Raw genomic sequence first — 20,381 nt, 5'->3', positions numbered from 1 at the left:
GAAAATTTGGAGGTCCGTAAATTTCTAGAATATTCTGAATTCCATAAATTCCTCGAATTTTCTCAATTCCATAAATTCTCTAAAACATTTAAATGTCTGAATTCCTTTGGCATACCTTAAAATTCCTGAATATTCTGGATTCCTTGAACATGTTGGATTCTCCTAACTCCTTAAATATTCGACATCCCTAAATTTCTAGAATATTCTGAATTCCTTGAATTTCCTGAATATTCTGAATTCCCTGAATTCCTTGAGTTCTCAAAATTACGGAAAATCTCAAATTCCTTGACAGATCTTGAATCTATGATTTCTCTAAATTTCTCGAAATCCTTGAATAATCTAAATTCCTTGAATATGTTGAATTCTCTGAATTTCTTGAATAGGTCACCAAATTTCTAAAATCTTCTTAATTGCTTAAATTCCTTAAATATTCTGAATTTCTGGAATTCTCTAAATTGCATGAATTCTGTCAATTTTTTGAAAATCTCTGAATTCCTTGAAATAACTTAAATGTTTGATTTCTCTGAATTTCTTGGATTACCTTAATGTTCAGAAATTCCTGAAAATGTCTGAATGACTCGAATATTCTGGAATTCTTTATTTCTGTGATCTGAATCTTACCTGAATTCTGAATTATCTGAAGTCCATAAACTCTTTAAATTTTTCTGAATTATTTGCATTTCTTTCTTTTCTTGGAACTAAGAAAGTTTCTAGAATTAAGAATATTTCTCGAATTTAAGGAATTGAGGTTATCATATAATTCCAAGGAATTCAGATAATTGAGTTAATCGCAAGAATTCCAAAATGTTGCAAGGGATGCAAAATTAAAATTAATTAATTGAAATTGAATTTAAATGTCAATTAATTAAAATTAAAATGTTCTATTTGGTGATTTTGAATTCTCTTTTGCTAAGTCTCCTTCAAAAAATCAGAATTCAGATGATTCGGAGAATTTAGATGAATTTAGTGGAATTCAAAGACATGAAACACTAAAAATGACTAACTTAGAATTTATGATTATTTGAAGTTTAACTATTTTATTCTTTATTAACTTTTAATCGATATAATTAAAACTAATTAATTAATTGATGAATTTAATTCCCTTCAAATGAAAAATGCCAAAAAAGCATAAAGAACTGAATATTTCTAAGGCAGTTTCCGTTTTTTAAGCCCTTTTCTACATTATCATGCTACAAAATAAAAATATTTTGCATGAAAAACAAAACTGTACCTTTCAAATTATTTTTCCAAAAGTAATTAAACTGTGCTATTTAAAACTTGATACAAAAAATTTTCAATATCAAAATAAATTTGAAAACCACTTTGTATTTCCTGCTGATCAAAAGTAATGTGTTTGCGAGATCAGAATCAGAAAATGAAAAACCTCAGATCTCTTTGTTTAACAATTTACTTTTACTGAAATGAATATTAAATATATCCTTTTTTATTTGTTTCCCCTAAGCCACAATAGGAATATGTCTATAAATAAAGTGGCATTGCGCATATTTAAATTATTCAGATCAAATCTGAAGTTTGTATCCATCTCGGAGATATAAAATTTCTCAATTTCTTCGATACTTCTAACGAAGCTTGACCTTTTTCAGAAATTGAATTTCCCGCCCCGATAGCATTATGGACGCGGTAAATTATTTTATTCACGGATCACAAATTTTCATTGCAACCTCCCACCCACGATCTCTCTACTCTGATTTTTCCTCAAGGGAAGAAATGAATAGAAAAAAGCATAGCAAATAAAGAAAATTTTTGCTTAAAATCGAATAATTGTTACCTCACATAAAAAATCAATAATAATATTAATAGTATCTTGCGCTGCCCAAAAAAACTTTGATAATTTCCAATAGGCTAAAATATTGTGTTTAAAAACACATTATATATTTTCTAAATAAAAAAAAGGTTTTTAAGATAAAACTGGTTAGAAATAAATAATATATTGATATTATATTGAATGCTTTTACAATACTTAATTACTTAATTTAATTACTAATGAGAAATCATCAATTTAAAACTTTTTTTCAATACCATAAAGCATACGAAATAAAATTAATACAAATGCAATATAAACATTTCAAATAACTATTTATTTGTTAAAAAGTTTATAAAAACTTAAAATTTCGAGATGAAATTAAATTCTAAATATTAAGAACAAGCTGATAAGTATTATCCGTTTGTTTTTCAATTTATACAATTATAATCTTTATAAGATTCTTAAGAAAATTGAAAAAGGTTTTTCAATATTTCGGATGTGTCAAAAACGGATCTGAAAGATTTTAGACATTTTTCCAATGTATAGGATTTTACAAAAGATTAGGAAAAATTATAGCCTCTCTAAAAGATGATTATGAAATTAAGAAGCTTGGAAGAAATCAAAGTATCGATCAATTTTCGCAAATGTTTCCAAGTTTTTGAATATATCTAATATATATAAAAGGTCCGAAATTCCGAAAAATATTTTTAACTTACGTTTTATAATTTTCTCTTAATGTTCATTTTTCAAAATAAAAAATTATTTACAATTTTCACACGAATCTTAATAAAATTCTTTTTTAATTTTTGAAGACCTTCTAAACCTTCTTATTTGTAAAAATTATACAAGTTTTTCCTTAATATTTTTCATACTGAAAAAGTCGAAAAATTCTTTTTAAATCTTTTAGATACTTTTTTTACAATTTTAGAAATCTTTGTAAATGTTTTCAAACTTTTAAAAATAATCTCCTAAAATTATTTTTTTAGAGTAAAAAATCATTTTAATTTCTAGGAACCTACAAAAATTTGTTCCTTTATCGTGAAACCATACAAAATTATTCAAAAATGTTCACAAGCGTTGATTATTTTTTAATATTGTCTTAGAATTCATTACAACGAAATTTTTTCAAACTTTCACATGAATCTTATAAGAAAAATTTTTCTATTTTCATGACACCCTGCAAAATTCCGTTTACCTACCAGTTTTCCACGCACGTTTTGAAATCTGCAAAACTTAAAATTATTCTTTTAAAATAAGAATTAAACCATTAAAAATAACCCGAAAAATTTACAAGAAATTTAATCTTCTCAAATCTGTCATAATTATTAAAAAGTTTCATTTTTTTTTAATGTTTCAAAATAAGTTTTTACCCGTAATTTAATTTTTCTTATCTCTTTGAAAATGTAAGAAAGCTTACAAATTACAGTGTGATAGCGAAATGTTAAAAACAGAATTATTTCCCAGTATTAAAAAATGATTTACAATTTAAATTTTCATTTTAATCTTCTTTTGTAAAAATGCAACTGTTTAGTTGAAAATTATGCTCTCTTGGTTAAGGATTCGACTGCTTAGTTGAAATTTTATATTTTCGAATTAAAAATTCAATTGTTTTCTGGAAAAATCATCTATTTGGCCAGAAAATTCAACAATTTTGTTTAAACTTTTTTCTGATATCAAGAAAAAATCTCTTTTGAATGAAAATGTAACTCTTTTGTTGAAAATTAGTCTTTTTAGTTGAATTGAACTTTTTCCGATGTAAACAGGAATTTCTGGGGGTAAAATATCAACTATTACATTTCTCATTGAGAATATATATGTTTTGGTTGAAAATTTAAACACTTGTTTGCTAGTTGAACTATTTTATTGAAAATTTTTTTCTTTTGGTTGCAAAATAATTTTTTAAACTGAAAACTCAACGATTCCATGTTTAGTTGAAAATTTATTTCTTTTTGTAGAAAATTCAACCAGTTGGTTGAAAATTCATGTATTTTCCTTAAATTTATCGTTTTTAATCACAAGTTTAATTATTTGCTTGAAAATTTACGTTTTTTAATTGAGAATTAAACTATTTGGTAGAAAATATATATATTTTTTAAACTACTGTCTTTTCGTTAAAGATTTGATTAATTTGTTAAAAATTTTAATTATTTTATTGAACATTCTGCTGGTTGTTTAAAAGTGGAACTTCTTTCTTAAATATTATTTTTATATGAACATTCAAGAGTTTGGTTTTAAATGAACTTTAGGTTGAAAATTTATATTTCCGAGTTAAAAATTCAAGTCCTTGATAGAGAAACACTTCAGCCTTCATCTTTTCAGTTCGATTAAACTTTTATTGATGTAAGATAAAATTCTTTTTTTGGTGAAATATCAACGGTTAGATTTTTTATTGAGATAATATCTGTTTTTGTTCAAAATTAAAACACTTATTTGCAAATTGGACTTTTTTGTTAGAAATTATTTTCTCTTGGATGCAAAATAATTTTATCAACTGAAAACTTAACTATTCCATGTTTGGTTGCATATTTATATCTTATAGAAGATTTAGCTATTGGGTTAAAAAATTATATATTTTGTTAAAATTCGTCGTTTTTAATTATAAATGTTATTATTTGCTTGAAATCTGAACTATTTCATCAACAACTGTTTTATTTAATTGCAAATTAAACTATTGGGTAAAAAATGTATAATTTTCGTTAAAGATCTCTTTAACTTTTTAGTCTTTTTATTTAAAAATTACATTTTTCGCAAATTTTAAATATTTTATTGAAACTCGTTTTTTTTTGTCAAAAATTAATTTTCTAAACTAAAAATGTAACTATTCTAATGAAAAGTGTTTCTTTTCTTTAAATTTGATTGTTTTTCATTTTTAATATATTAGGTTTAAAATATCATATGCTGTATTTCATTCTTTAAGATTCATCTTTTTTGATTACAGATAGATCATTTTAGTTAAGAATATATCTCTTTGATTAAAATCTCCTCTTTCTCGGTAGAAAATTAATTTATTGGTTAAAAATTCAAATTTTTTCTTGAAAAATCAGATATTTGGTTAAAAATGTATCTATATTGTTGAAAAACAGTCTTTTTTGGTTAAAGTCAACTATACTTAATTTCAAATTAAAATCTTTTCTAGATCACATAACATTAACTATTATATTTTTCGTCGTGAACGCCTATTTTGGTTAAACATTTATGTAATTTGTTAAAAATTCAAACATGTCTGTGAAGGGTTTAGCTATTTTGTTGAAAATACATCTTTTCAGGTTGAAAATTTAGATACTTTGGTTTAAAGTTAAAATTTTTTGGTAAAAGTCCAGTCGTTCAGTTAAAGAATAATTGTTTTAGTTAAAATTCATGTCTTTGGTTGAAAATTTAACTATTTTTTGAAAATTAATTTTTTTCTTAAAAATGCAACTCCTCTGCTGAAATTTATCTCTGGTTGAAAATTCAAATATTTTGTTTCACATTAGTTTCTTTTTTCGGTAGAAAATTCAAATATTTTAATACAAAATTATACTGTCTGGTTAAAAATTAACTTTTCTGTTGGTGCTTTAAATTTTTGGTTGAAAACGTATATCCTCAGTTTCAAAACAGTGGAAAATTCGACTGTTTGGTTGAAAAATAACTTTTTTCTTGAAAATTAATTTTTTAGTATAAAAATTTAACCATTCGTTTAAAAATTCATGCATTTTGTTAAAAAATTAACGACTGTGGTAAAAACTTCAACAATGTCTTTGTAAACTAAGTTTTTGTTGAAAGTCATTTTTTTATTTAAATGTTAAACTATTTGTTAAAAATTCTTCAATCTGGTTGAAAATGCAATATTTTGCTTGTAATCCTAAGAATGTAAAGGGTTTAAAATTGAATCATACAAAAGGTGTTTTATCCGAAGTTTATCTCTTTGGTTAGAAGTTAAACTATCTTGTTTCAAATTAGTTTTTTGCTTGGCAGAAAATTACACTATTTTGTGGAAAATAAACTTTTTTGTTGAAAATTTAAATATTTTGGAAGAAAATTCTACTATTAGGTTGATAATGAATTTTACTGTTGAAAATTAAACTGTTTTCTTGAAAGTTATATCTCTGGTTAAAAATTTAACTATTTGGTTGAAATTTATCGCTTTGGTGGAAAATTCAAATATTTTCTTTTAAATCAGTTTTTTTATATAAAAATTCTACTATTTTGTTGGACATTAACTTGTTCCTTGGAAATTTAACTCTTTGATTGAAATTTATCTTTTTGTAGAAAATTCAAATATTGTGGTAGTAAATTCTACTATTTTGTTGAAAAATAAGTTTCTGTTGGAGATTAAATTTCTGTGTATGAAAATTTAAAGATTTATTTGAAAATGCATGCATTTTGTTAAAAAATTAACTACTTTGGTAGAAAATCCAACTATTTGTTTGAAAAGCAACTTTTGCGTTGAAAGTTATTTTTTTATTCGAAAATTCAATTATTTTGTTGAAAATGCAATATTTTTTATGGTAACCCTAAGAATTTTAAGCGTTTTAAATAGAATAATAAAAAAGGTGTTTTGTCTGAAATTTATCTCTTTGGTTAAAAATTCCACTATTTTGTTTCAAAATTTTTTTCTTGGTAGAAAATTCTACTATTCTGTTGAAAATTAACCTTTTTCTTGGAAATTTAACTCCTTTGTTGAAATTTATCTCTTTGGTTGAAAATTCAAATATTTTGGTAGAAAATTTTACTATCTGGTTGAAATTGAATTTTTCTTATGAAAATGTAACTCTTTCGTTAAAAGTTATCTCTTTGGTTAAGAATTAGCTATTTTGTTTCAAATTATTTATTTTTGTAGAAAATTCGACTATTTTATTAAAAATTAACTTTTTCGCTAGCAATTTAACTCTTTGGTTAAAACTTATCTCTTTGGTTGAAAATTCAAATATTTGGTAGAAGATTTTACTATCTGGTTGAAAATGAACTTTTCTGTTGAAAATTTAACTCTTTCGTTGAAAGTTATCTCTTTGATTAAGAATAAGCTATTTTGTTTCAAATTATTTTTTGTTGTAGAAAATTCTACTATTTTGTTAAAAATTAAAACTTTCGCTGGAAATTTAACTCTTATGATAAAATTTATCTCTTTGGTTGAAAGTTAAAATTATCTTTTAATTTAAAATTTAAAAAAATTATGTCAAATAATAAAAAAAAAATATATACATGAACTTTTCTTTCGAAAATTTAAGTCTCTTGCTGGAATTTATCTGTTTGTTTAAAAGTTTAACTACTTTGTTTCAAATTATTATTTTTTTTTCTAGAAAATTCTACTATTTTGTTAAAAATTAACGTTTTTGTAGGAAGTTTAACTCTTTTGTTTGAATTTATCTCTTGGCTTGAAAATTGAAAATATTTTTCAATTGTAAATTTTAAAAAATTATATTAGATAATCAAAAACATGGAAAATTATTTTGGTAGAATATTCTACTATTTGATTGAAAATGAACTTTTTTGTAGAAAATTTAACTCTTTTGTTGAAATTGATATCTTCGGTTAGAAAAGTAATCTATCATGTTAAAAATCTTCTATGTTGTTGAAAATGCAGTATTTTTACTTGAAATCCTAGCAATTTAAATCGTTTGAAATTGAATCATACAGAAGGTGTTTTGTCCGATATTAGAAATTCGATATGAAAATTAATTATCAATGGCTGATGAAAATGAAGCAAATGAAACAAGCGATGCCGGCATCCTGCCAAGTAATGCGGAAAAACAAAACATGTTTATTACAAAATTTTATTTTTAGCCTAAATATACATTTTTGTTCATTCGCCAAAAAATATTGTTTATTTTTTATTAACTCAGCGAATATCTATTTCTTTTTAAATTAAGTTTTTAAAAAATTATCAGTTTAGTTATTTTGATTTTTAAATCATAAAATGAAGGAAGTAAGAAAGTACATTTTTTTCGCTAAGAAATTTTACTGTACTTAGTTGCTTCAAAAAATGAATACACTCAACACTGGTTCTTAATTGTCTAAAGTTAATTTTCATTGCACTTTTTAAATTTTGAAGTTAATTACTCGCCCTCCCGATTGTAAGCTTTTAGCGAAAGCTTTTCCGTGTGTAATCTAGTTCATTTGAGCGAATATGAAATTCTTCCTTTGTTCCATAGTTGGCTCGTATTCTCTGCTGATATTATTTTGCGAATTGGTGCTATTTTTCGCAAGCATTGTGCTACGAATTACCTCAATTTGAGTGACGCGATTTTAATCGAAGCCTGCATTTTCTACTAAAACCCCGCTAAATTTTACGACGATAATTCGCAGAACGGTTTAATTGACCCAGATTTCATGCTGCCTGACTTTACTTATCCAGGCGGATACGCGTTTCCGGCTTCAACGCTTCTCGTAAGTTGCCCTGAAATTCATCGTCGCGGCTGGATTATCCAGCCATTGGACCGTACACGGCCCAATGGTTGAATGGGATTCCAAGAAAATTGGAAAATATATTCTTCTAAATAAAATTAATGGTTTAGTAATATTAAATTCGAATTGAAATACTTAAAATTCCTGATATTTTAAGTAGTAGTATATCATATCATAAGATTTGCTAGGCACGTCTTTACTGCCCTGTGTAAAGACGCATGTGACCAAGCGAGTGATGTACGATCATTCATTGGAAATCAGTGTGTTATGAGGCTATAGGCCCACTTGAAAAGTGAGCGTTAGATATCCCTTTAATGAACTGGAGTGAGAACGTCCGATGAAGTAAATGATTTTCCGTTTTGTCAAATTTTTAATAGGCCAGCACATATTTATCCTTTGATTTTACAACAAAACAATGACATTTTTAAGTCTCAACTAATCCTTACTTTCATCTAAATACTTAAATTGTTAACTAAAAAAGATAAATTTGCAGTTAAAAATTGAAAAGCTATATTTTCAGTTAAAAACATTAATGCCTAATGAAAAAATGAATATTTAACAAGACAGCTATATTTTGAACCAAATAATACAATTTTGCATTTAAAAGCCAAGTTTTTCGCAAATGATTGAAATTTTCAAAACCAAAAAAATTTTTTTAGTGAAGATACAAATTTTTGTAACTGAATCGTTGAATTTCAAAACAAATAATGAATGTTTAGCCAAATAGATTAATTCCTAACTAAAAAGATGAATTTTCAATCAAGACCAAAACCAAAACCAAGAAGATGAATTGAATTTTAAGCGAAAACTTTAATTTTCTACGTAGAAACAAAATTTTGTGCAAATTTTAACATTTTCAACCAAATCATACAATTTTTAGGAGAAAAAGAGGAATTTTCAAATATATAGTGGAATTTTCAACCAAAAAGATACATTTTCAACTAAACAAGACAAATTTCTGGCAAAACGTCTAATAGTTGGTATTTCAATTAAAAAGATTTTCATCACAAATGAATAAATTTGTATTTTAACAATAAGAGAAATTTGGAAAAAAAGAGTTAAATACGAGAAAATGACTTTTTTACCAAAAATATTAATTTAAAAAAAATTAATAGTTATAATTCGAACCATAGAAGATTTTAATTTCAAATAAAAAAAACAGTTGCATTTATAAAAAAGGGAGTTTTCAATAAAACAGTGAAATTTGTAACCAAAAATGATAATTTTTTACTCAATGTATGAATTTTCAAGGAAATATTTAAAATTACCACAAAGAAGTAATTAAATTCTCCCCCGTAAAAAAAACATGAATTCTCAACCAAACTAAAAATGGAATAGTTTAAAAATTATTTTTCAACAAAAGAATTAAATTTTCGAGCCCTAGGATTTTTTCCCTTACTTTCCAAATGCATTTAAACGTATTTACCAACTGTCGATTTAATATTTTATTATAGCTTACGTCAATTTTGAACCTGAAAATCTTTGGAATTTTTGAACTCTCAAAAAAATTGGGTAGAACGGCTTTAGGGCGGGTCTACAAGATTTTCACAAGGTTGATCTATAAATCCTTGCTTGCTTCTGAATGCTAATTTTTACTAATAAATAATAATATTAAAATTTTTTGAACCTGAAGATATTTGTAGGATAGAAAATAGTCCTTTTCACTCAAGAAAAAAAAAACTATCATCATTAATCCCGCGCCACGCGCGCGTGTAGTTTTTCCATTTTATGGGGAAAATATTTATTGATTATACAAACGACAAAATTCGAATAACTATTTATTTGTTCAAAGTTTTTGAAAACTTAAATTCGAGGTAAAATTAGATCCTGAAATCTGAGAACAAGAAACCAAGTATTATCAGTTTGTTTATATAAAAATAATACTCCTTAGGTCCTAGAGAAAATTTAAAAAGATTTTCAAAGATTATAATTGTGAAATCTATAAATTGTTTAAGAATGTTTTTTATTTTCTCAGGTTTTTACGAAATATCTTACAAAATTTTAGTCTCTTCAAAAGGTGTTTATGATTTGTAGAAGTGTGGAAGAATTTTAAAAACATTTTATGAATTATCCAAAATCATTTCCAGGTATTAAAATACTTTAATTTTTTAAATTTGACTTTTAAAGTTAATTTAAAAAATCAAAAATCATTAGAAATTTGTTTTGGAATCTCAAGGAAATTTTTCATTATCTTCAAACATTAGGAAATTCTAAAAAAGCTTCTGCACTTTTTATGCGACATCATCAAAAATTAATGTCTTTTTACAATTTTTTAAAAATCTTCTCAGGTTAAACTTTCTTTTAATATTTTAAACAACTTCCAGATATGTTTCAAACTTACTGGAATTTTTCTAAATTTTGTAATCTTGGAAAAATTAATCTTGAAAATAAAAAAAACCATTTGAAATTCGCCGGTAATCTGAAGAAAATCTTTTTGTTCTTTTTAGATATTTAAAAACTTTAAAAAGCCTTATTTTATCAAAATCTTCGCAAATAATTTAAAAATTATATTCTTAACAAGTTTAAAGTTATTCTTCGATTTAGAGGTAGCAAGGATTTTTTTCTTTATATAATTAAACAAAAATTATTTTCCTAATATCTACTACATTACAGTATTTTTAAATAAATCAATAAACATTCTAAAAAATTTTTGGGTAGGTACTTTCATTATACTTCCCTGACATTTGCTCAGATACTTAAAAAAAGGTATCACGTATCTCGTGCTTTGCCTTAGATTTTATCTTAAATGCCTGGGATTACTTATTCAGATATTGAAAAAAAAAATTAAAATTTTATTTATCACGATTAATTTATTAGTTGTTACTTATTTTGCATGAAATTTTATTCTCAGTTTCCCTGAAAATGTTTATCATTTCAATAAATTTATATTTTACAATTTATCATATGCATTGGTATTAAAACAAACCTATTTTCATCATCTTATTTTTATAATTTAATAAAGTGCGCATTCTATGAACAAACCATTTTGTTACTAAGCCTTTTTTTCGCAACTTGCATCGTCTCTAAAATTTAGGCTAAAACTTTGCGAAATATAAAGTTATTGTGAATTGCGTCATTTTTACAGAAAGTTATTTTTTTATTTCCAAGGTATTCTTATAACAAAATTTCATGATGTAGATAATTTTTGGTCAAATAATCTACTCATCCTATCTTAAAATGATTTATATCATTTTTTTTTATCCTTTTTGGGGGAACAACTTTTGTCTATTAATTTTTTCGTGTCTTGTGTTTAAAAAAAATTTTATTGTTTATTTTTACTATAATTTTTTTACGACTAAAACAAAAACTGTGCATTCTATCAACAAAGGATTACTTAAAATTTGATGTATCTTTTTTGGGTGTAAAAATTTCGCTCACTATTTTTTTTCGTCCCTTGCGTCGTTTTGTCAAAAGTTTACATTTTTTATTTTTACTGTTATTTTTTACGATTAAAACCAAGACTGCGAATTTGATCAAAAAATGGTAGTTGGAAAATTTGTAGCTATTTCTTGGGCTTCTAGTTTTTATATATTCACTTTTTTCTGACCCTGCATAGTTTGACCACACAATAGAATTTTTTACTTTTTATTATTTTTTGTGTAATCAAAATTTAAATTTTTTTAAAAACTCAATAAATTTATATTTTAATCTTTTAGGGTGTTCAAAAAGCAAATTTTATCTTTTCGTTATTTTTTTTCATGTTGTGCAACGTTTGTCTTACAATTTGAATTTTTGTTCTTTTTTTTTAATTTTGTAAATGCTACAACTGTGGTAATTTCTTTGATCGAAAAACGTCATTACGATGAATTGGTGATCGTTTGAGCTCTACACATAGCCGTGCATAGAATTTCTAAATCTTGAAAAAAGTGGTCTAAAAAATTTTGAAAATGCTTGAACTTTTTTAATTTTCATCCAATGTATGTCAAAAACAAACTTGATCATCACTTTAGGACACTAAAATAGTATAACGAAGGCCAATTCAATCTATGTACAATTGCGTAAGTTATTTTCGTAGGTAATTTTAATTAAGGTACAAGATTTGCAGCGAGAATTATAGTATAGAATCAAAGAAATTTAGTTTTCACTTCACTTTATTTGACCAATTAAGGCTATATGTTGAGTGAGTCACGTGACCAGATTTCTACATTACCGCGATTTTTTTTATTTCCCAACTTATTATCAAACGAAACGCCACATCGAGTTGAAAATTTTGTAGAATAAATAAGAAGCACTAAGAAAGGTGGGTCTTGCCCTAAATTTGTATAATTATGAAAAAAGTTTTTTGTTGTGAAACATTTTTTTTTTGCTTTTTTCATAATTATTAAAGTTTAGGAACATACCCACCTTTCTTAGTGCTTCTTATTTATTGTACAAAATTTTCAACTCGATGTGGCGCTTTGTGTGAAAATAAGTTGGGAAATAAAAAAGTGAGGGTAAGGTAGGAATCTGGTCACGTGACCCACTCGCCACATGGCCTTAAAGGTTAACCAAATTTTATTAATTATTATTTTAAATAATTTAAAGGACCCCGAACCAATTTTATGGAAAAAATCTTTTCTTTTTAGAAGGTTTTGGATCAGTTATGAGTTGTTGTTGGGGTCCGTCGTAATCCTAACTCCAAACTCCCAAATCCCAAATCCCAACTCCCAACTCCCAACTCCCAACCCCTAACGTCTAATTTCTAATTCCTAATTCCTAACTCCTATCTTCTAGGAGACTTATCTTTTGCCCACATTTTCTTATTTAATAAAAAAATATATTTTTCCAATTTTATATTGAAAAACTGTGATTTTCATCAAATTTGTTATCAAACATTACAAATATTTATAGTTCTTTAAAAATTTTTTAAATTTCTCAATTTTATTTGAGTACTCCAATTAATTATAACAACTAGAACTGTAAAGATACGTTATTTCAAAATTCAATTAGTGAATAGTACTTATGAAAATTTTGGAAAATTTTCTACTAATAATCGACGTTTCTACTTATATATTTTTATTAATTCAATATATACTGAGAAATAAAAGAACTCAAAATTCTCGAAAAATAAAATTTTCGACAGAAATTTCGCAAATAAAAAAAATAAAAAATGATTTTTTAAATATATATATATATATATATATAATTAAAAATTTGTCACAAGGATAACCGCAGGATTTCGCCAGGAGCGGCGCTAATCTGAAAAATTGCACCCGCTCCCAGCGAAATCGCGGTAAAATTTCAGCCACAACCACGCCTCACGACCGTAAGATAGGTGATTACAATGTGTAACGGAATCAATAAGACGATCCAGCAAAAGCCTCGTGCACCCTAAGAACACGGAGCGAGTCAAGGACTACCGTCTTCTGCATTTTTCCCGCAAGTGTTTTAGTATATTGTTGACACGCAGGAATGCTTTTTAGGCAATTAGCGAGTGAAAGCTTCGCACCTCCAAGAGCGCCGATGATAAGGACGATAAATTTCACAGAATATTCCGGGTTCAATCGTTGCAACTCCCTTATAACATCTCGATACCGCTCTTTCTTTTTATTCTCCTTGGTTATGATGTTTTTGTCAGCTGGTGCCGAAAATTCGATAACAAATATGGTTCGCTTCTCGAAGTCAAGAAGAACCATGTCAGGTCTTGAGTGAGTAACAGAAACAATTGTCGAGAATATAAAGTTACAGTAGATGCGGCACTTTCCTTTCTCGACAATTGATTCGATTTCCCTATGAGCATTTAGAGGAGCGATATTAAGGTTAATGCCGAAGAGTAACAGATATGGTAATAAAGCACTCTTATTGCCGCATTGTGCCTTTGAATGTAGGTTGTTCCTGCGTGAGTTGGAGAACTGGATAGTATGTGAGCTAAATGATCGGGGTGTGCATGACACGCCCTGCAGCTATCATCAGGAATGTCTTAGCTCAAAATGTGGCGATGGTATGTTAAGGTGGAAATGACACCGTCTTGGCATGCCAAAATGAAACCCTCCGTACTAGACTTCAATCCGGGCGATTTAAGGAAAGCAAACGCTAGCTCACAAGACATTGATTGATCCTTCACATTTCTGTGGAAAATACCGTGCATCCTCTTATCGAGGAGCTGCTCACGAAAGTTTTTCTCTTGTGCTTTCTTAATCCGGGCTTTCAGGAGTGAGTACTCGAGATAGATAAGATTCGATGCATTTTGCTCAGCCCTAATACTGAAGTTAAGTCCGAGAGTTTCAGCAGCCTCCTCCGCTGCTTTGTACAGAAACCCTCATTTGCCCACTTCTTCGTGATTCCTGAATATTTTAAGAAGAGGGTCTCTTCCATTTGCAACTCTATGTGCTGTACCCAGAATAATCGTGTTGTGAAGACATTCAAGACTCAATATTCCGCGATCACCTTGACGGCGTGAGATGTACAGTCGCGGAACGGAAGGCTTCAGATGCATGCTTTTGTTCATGTGCATAACCTTTCTTGTCCCGATATCAAGGTATCTGAGCTCGTTCTTCGTCAATGGAACTACTCCAAATGAATAGAGTACTACCGTCACATCCTGATTGCGGCTCTGTGGCACGTCCAGGTATGTATAAGTCTCTTCAGCGCAAAGGTGTCGTATAGCGCTTCTATCAACGAGCTTAGGATCTTCAGGGATGCCATTAAGTTTTCCTCGCTTCAAATAAACCTTGGCGCATTTGTCTAACCCAAATTCCATTCCAATTTCCTTAGTATATCGTTCGACAATCCCTAGAGCTAGATGTAGTTGCTCTTTGTTTTTAGCATAGATCTTAAGATCGTCCATCTAAAATACATGAGCGACTTTGTACTTTCGATCTGCAGGTTTGCCGCACAAGTACCCGTCGGAATGTCGCAGTGCTAGAGATAGCGGCAATAATGTAAGGCAAAAGAGGAGTGGGCTCATGGTGTCGTCCTGAAAGACACCTTTCTGAAGGGTGACCTTGTTAGTTGTCACCCGATTTTTTCAAGATGAGATAGTAGATCTGGTTTTCCAAAGCGGCATCAATCTCTTTATGCACCTAACTATTTGCGGATGAACCTTTAAGATTTTCAAAAGACAGATGATAAGTCTATGGGACGTCGAATCGAAAGCTTTCCGATAATCAATCCAGGCCATCGATAGGTCACGCTGGTAGAATGATGCATCTTTGCAGACACATCTATCGATGAGCAGGTTCTCCCGACTTTCCGCTACGCCTTTCTTTGAGCCTCGTTGTTCATACATTTCTTGCCACACAGGTTTAATTGCCCGAACAATCCTATCATTTAGGAGAGCTGTGAATATCTTATACAGTGTGTTCAGACAAGTGATTGGCCTGTAATTCTTCGGGTCAGCTAAGTTGCCTATTTTCGGCAGGAGTATTGTGAGTATATATATACATATATATATATTTAAAAATTTGTCATAAGGACAACCCCAGGATTTCGCCGGGAGCGGGCGCTAATCTGAAAAATTGCACCCGCTTCCAGCAGTGATAAAATGTTGGTACCATAGAAATGTTTGATTTATGTTTAAAGTATATAAAAAATATTTCCTCAATTTTAAATAACAATAATTGTATAAAAATTGTATAACGAAATAAATTTAAAAACAAGTGCTCCTCAAACGAAAAAATAAATTTCTCCCTTAATTTTCTCCAAACTTAATAATATTTTTTAAACAAACTTTGCATTATTTAAATCAGTGCATATTTCCCACGAAGCTTCTTTTTAATTTTTCTTTTAATTAAAATTTAGATTGTTGAGAACATTTTTTTTAATACTATGCACATTTTTAAACAAAAATTTTTATTCAGAAATATATTCTTTGCACTTATTGTTATTTTAAATTCCAACAAATTAAAAATACTAAAGAAATTCTTTTTGATAAAAATATTTGTTTATTGTATTGAAAATAAATGAATAATATTTAACAAAAAAACTATTTTTTTGATTGTTTAAGTTCTGGAATTTTCTTGTACAAGTATTTTATAATGATGCAATTTCCTGTCGGAAATTTTTGTTCTTCGGGAATTTTTCATACGGTCATATTATAAACTATCGTTAGTTTTAATACTCAGCAATTTTTCAATTCGGGATTTTTATATTTTGTCAATTTAAAAATTTAGGGCATTTCATTTTTTCGGAATTTTTCTATCGTCCTCTGACAAATTGCCAAGTTCAAACCTGAAAACAAATTTTAATATAAAGACGTGTTTCAGTTCTTTTTGTACAGATTTCCAACTGAATTTTATTGTGTTGCAAAATTCTTCGAAGATTCAAAACTATATTAATTTAACCCATTTGTATACGCTCATGCATGATCAAAAAATATTTTAGAGATTAAAGAGGTTTAATACCTTTGGTTCAATTTTAATATGGTTTTCATACAGTTATGTAATTTTTCAAAACATATAAATTTATGTTTCACATAACAAGATTCTTCTTTACATTAAAAATTTTTACCTTAGAAAGAAAGATATCTCTCAACCTAATAATAGAATATACAGATGACTCAGAATTTATTTTTCTCCGTTTCTATCACAGATGCTGTAGATCTGATAGTGTATGCTTTAGTTTCATAAAATCATCAATCTTTCAATCTGCAGTATTGTATTTTTTATTCAAAGACTCGAATTATTTTACATAGAACAGAATTTATTGAACTATTGATATAAAATATTGTATTATTAATGATCAATGGTTAACGGTTGAAGGTTTTTTCCTGATTGAAAATTACATGATCTGTTTTGTCGATTTCAAAAGGCGATACATTGATAAATAGTTTTTTAAAAAATAGTTCTGAATATTTCAATAGATGTTATTGAATGCTCGCGAGAGATATGATGAATGCCTTGAATGGAAATTGTATAGTTGATACAGTTACGTCTGACCATTCAAACACAAACGAAGTTTGCGATAAACTTTAGCTTCTCAGTACTTTGAAGCCATAAGTTTATTTACCAAAATAGTATATCGTTTACGCCAGGAAACCTGTTAGTTATGAAGATACAGATGCTCAAAGTTTGTCGAATTGGAACACTCTGCTCTATTTCGAAAACCTCATAATGCAAATTGCACTTTATCATGATCCCGTATACATTAAAATTTTTATATTAAGGATCATATAAAAACTATATCACGATATCTTGAACCCTTTTTCTACCGGATGAAGAAACCCTGGGTGATGTAACCCCTTCCCCATATCAAATATTTTTATTCGATTTCATTTGATAAACGCTTTCAAATACTACACAATTCATCTTTTTTATGGAAAGTGGAAGTTTAATGTTTTTTGTTTAAAAATTTGACCAACTGGTTAAAAATTCAACGATTTGTTTACAATTATAAATATTTTGTTAATTATTCGTCTTTTTGGATAAACAATTCAGCCTTTTTGGTTCAAGAGTAATATTTTTCCTGTAATAATTTAAGAAATTGGTTAACAGTTTAACTATTCATTAAAAAATTTAATTATTTGGTTGAAAATTTATTTCAGGTTGGAAATTGCACAATTTTGTCAAAAACAAATATTTTTTTCGAAAATGCAATTATTTTGTTAAATATTTGTCTTTCTGGGTAGAAATGTCGTCTATCTGGATTGAAAATTTAACTGTATTCTAAAAAATTTGTTCACTTGGCTTGAAAATTCAACTGTTCTTGGTTCAAGTAATTCTTTTTTGTACTTGTTTTCGGAAATCGGAAAAATACGTATTGACTAATTTTATTTAAAAATCAACATATTTCGCCTCCGAAAATTCTGTGAATTTAAGTGTAGACTTTAACAAAAGTGTAGAACCTACCAAAAAGATGTGTTTTTAATCCAACAGGACGAAAGTTTTTCACAAAAAGATAAATTTTTAACAAAGCATTTGATTTTTTGAAAAATGATTTTCTTACGAAATCGTTTCATTTTTAATCCAAAAAGATTAATTTTTACCCGAATAGTTGAATTTTCAAACAAATAATTATCGATCATAAGCCAGTAGTTGAACTTTTAAGCGAAAGTGGTTTCAAGCGAATGTGATTATTTCTATTTTTATTAAAATATACGCTATCCTTATTTATGAAAACTGTGTTTTTGTTAGCGTAGTCGAATATCCCAAAGACAATTAATATTCTAACAGTAGTTGTATTTTTAACCTGTAAAGATGAATTTCTACCAGTGTAATGAACTAGAAGAAATTTTAAACAAAATGGGTTAATTTTCAGGCTAAAAAGACGAATGTTCTAGTTAAAACTTTCCCACAAAAAAAACTGTTTAAAATATGGTTAAATTTAAAAAAAAACTTGTTAAATTAAAAAAAAAGCAGTAAAATTTCCACTAATAAATCGATTTTTAACCAGAAACTGAATAGTTAAAAGTGCAGTTCTAGAAATTGATTATAAAAAAAATCAGCCAAATAGTTCAATGTTCAATCTACGAGATTAATTTTTTACCAAAAAAAAATAATTCCAAAAAGACAAATTCTCCACTAAATCGTTGAATTTTGTACCCAAAAAGACAAATTTTCAACAGAATATGGGAATTTTTAACTAAAAAAAACATCATTTTCGACAAAAAATTTATTCTACAAAAATTTGATTATTTAAACAAAAAGTTCTTTTTCAATTTGATAGTTCAAATATAATTTAAGAGCGATTATATTTTAATCAAAAATAGAGTAACTAAATGTGCAATTCAAAACATAGATTTTCAACACAAACAAATTTTCAACCAAGTAGTTGAATTTTCAATCAAGAAGATAAATTTTCCACCAAAAAGGATAAATTCAAAAAAGGAGAATTCTCTGTAAAACTGTTCAATTTTCCATCTTAGAATACGAATTTTCAACAAAACTGTTGAATTTTTAATTGAAAAAAGAAGAATTTTCTACAAAAAAATTAATGTTCAACTCAAAAACATGATTTGTCAATAAAAACTAAATTTTAAATCATATTGATGCATTTTTATTTAAAAACAATCAATTTTAAACCAAAAATGGAATAGTGAAATTAGCAGTTCAGGACATTTATTTTAAACTAAAAAAAGAACAAGCAAATATTTTAACAAACCGCTGGATTTTTAAGCCAAAAAGAAGAATTTTCTACAAAAATTTGAATCCTTATCTCGAAAATATGAGTTTTTAAACAAAAAGTTAATTTTAAATCGAATAATTTTATTTTATATAGAATAATTTGATTTTAAATTTGAAAATTGATACGTTAATTTTTCAGCCAACAAAATTATTTGTCACAAAAAAGAAACTAATTTTCAATAGAATAGTTAAATATTCAAGCAAATAGTAGAATTTTTAACACAAAGAGAACCCTGGACCAAAGAAAAAAAGAATAGGCTTTTCAGTTCGCATTTTAGCGAAAAAAGGGGAAGTTTCTCGAAAACAGGGGGAAAGAGAGGAATTCTTAAAAAAAGAAGAGTGTGAAAGGTGTATTTAGATGCTTTTCTTGTCAAATAAAAGGACTAATTTTCAGACGTTCTTGCAGGTCCCCTTGTCAATTGTTCTTATACTAATTACACGATCCCAATTTATAACTCCTAAGTTTGTAAATCCTACATGAAAAATTAATTATCGTTATTATTATCAAGTCTTGTATGGCTTACCCTGCATTTGGTAGAAAGCCGTAATTCCAACACGGTCTGCTCCATCGAACGATACTGGACCCTGGAATCAGGATTAATTAAAATCTGTGTCCTCAACTAAGAACAACTACCTCTATAATTTGATCTATTATTAGAAATAATAAATTCTGTTTACAAATCCCGAGGAAATTAAAATTTTCCAAGAAATCTAAATATGATTTTATACACAAAAGATGTAGAGAATTCTTGTTTTTGATAATTAACAATAGATTATGATTATGACTTCATGAAATTTAAATTTAATGGAAAAAAATCATTTCCAATACAATACGAAAAGATTTTTGCAGATTTTCCGATATGTCAAATGAAAATTTTAAGTTAAAAGTTAAATTTCAACGAAATAGTTAAATTTCAACCAAAACAATTTTATTATAAAAACCGAAATAATTTTCAAACAAAACTATTTCATTCAAAAAAATAATTTTTATAAAGTGCATCTTTAACAAAATGAGATAAAATTATTAAAAAAGGAGACAAATTTTATAAAAAACAGTTTAATCTTGTAAATCAAAATTATTCTTTTTTTACTAAAAAGTTAATTTTTAACAAAAAGTTGAGTTTTTAACCTAATAGATGATTTTTAAACGAAGCTGTTCTGCTTTTGACCAAGAAGTTGAACATTCAACCAAT

The 20,381-nt window shown here is 27.2% G+C and overlaps 1 protein-coding gene across 1 annotated transcript in view; it reads right to left on the bottom strand.

The window, feature by feature from the left end:
- The window catches only part of LOC117178534 (gamma-aminobutyric acid type B receptor subunit 2), a 297,426-nt gene that overhangs the window by 92,450 nt on the left and 184,595 nt on the right, over positions 1–20,381 (bottom strand). Inside the window, exon 9 of the mRNA XM_033369962.1 lies at positions 19,713–19,773. Within this exon, the coding sequence (XP_033225853.1) occupies positions 19,713–19,773 (61 nt within the window). The remainder of the gene's footprint in view (positions 1–19,712; positions 19,774–20,381) is intronic.

Source organism: Belonocnema kinseyi, chromosome 8, assembly GCF_010883055.1.
Source record: "Belonocnema kinseyi isolate 2016_QV_RU_SX_M_011 chromosome 8, B_treatae_v1, whole genome shotgun sequence".
In the NCBI taxonomy this organism is placed as follows: Eukaryota; Metazoa; Arthropoda; class Insecta; order Hymenoptera; family Cynipidae; genus Belonocnema; species Belonocnema kinseyi.
The sequence above is the reverse complement of the archived record's forward strand: the minus strand, read 5'-3'. Positions and strand labels throughout refer to the sequence as shown.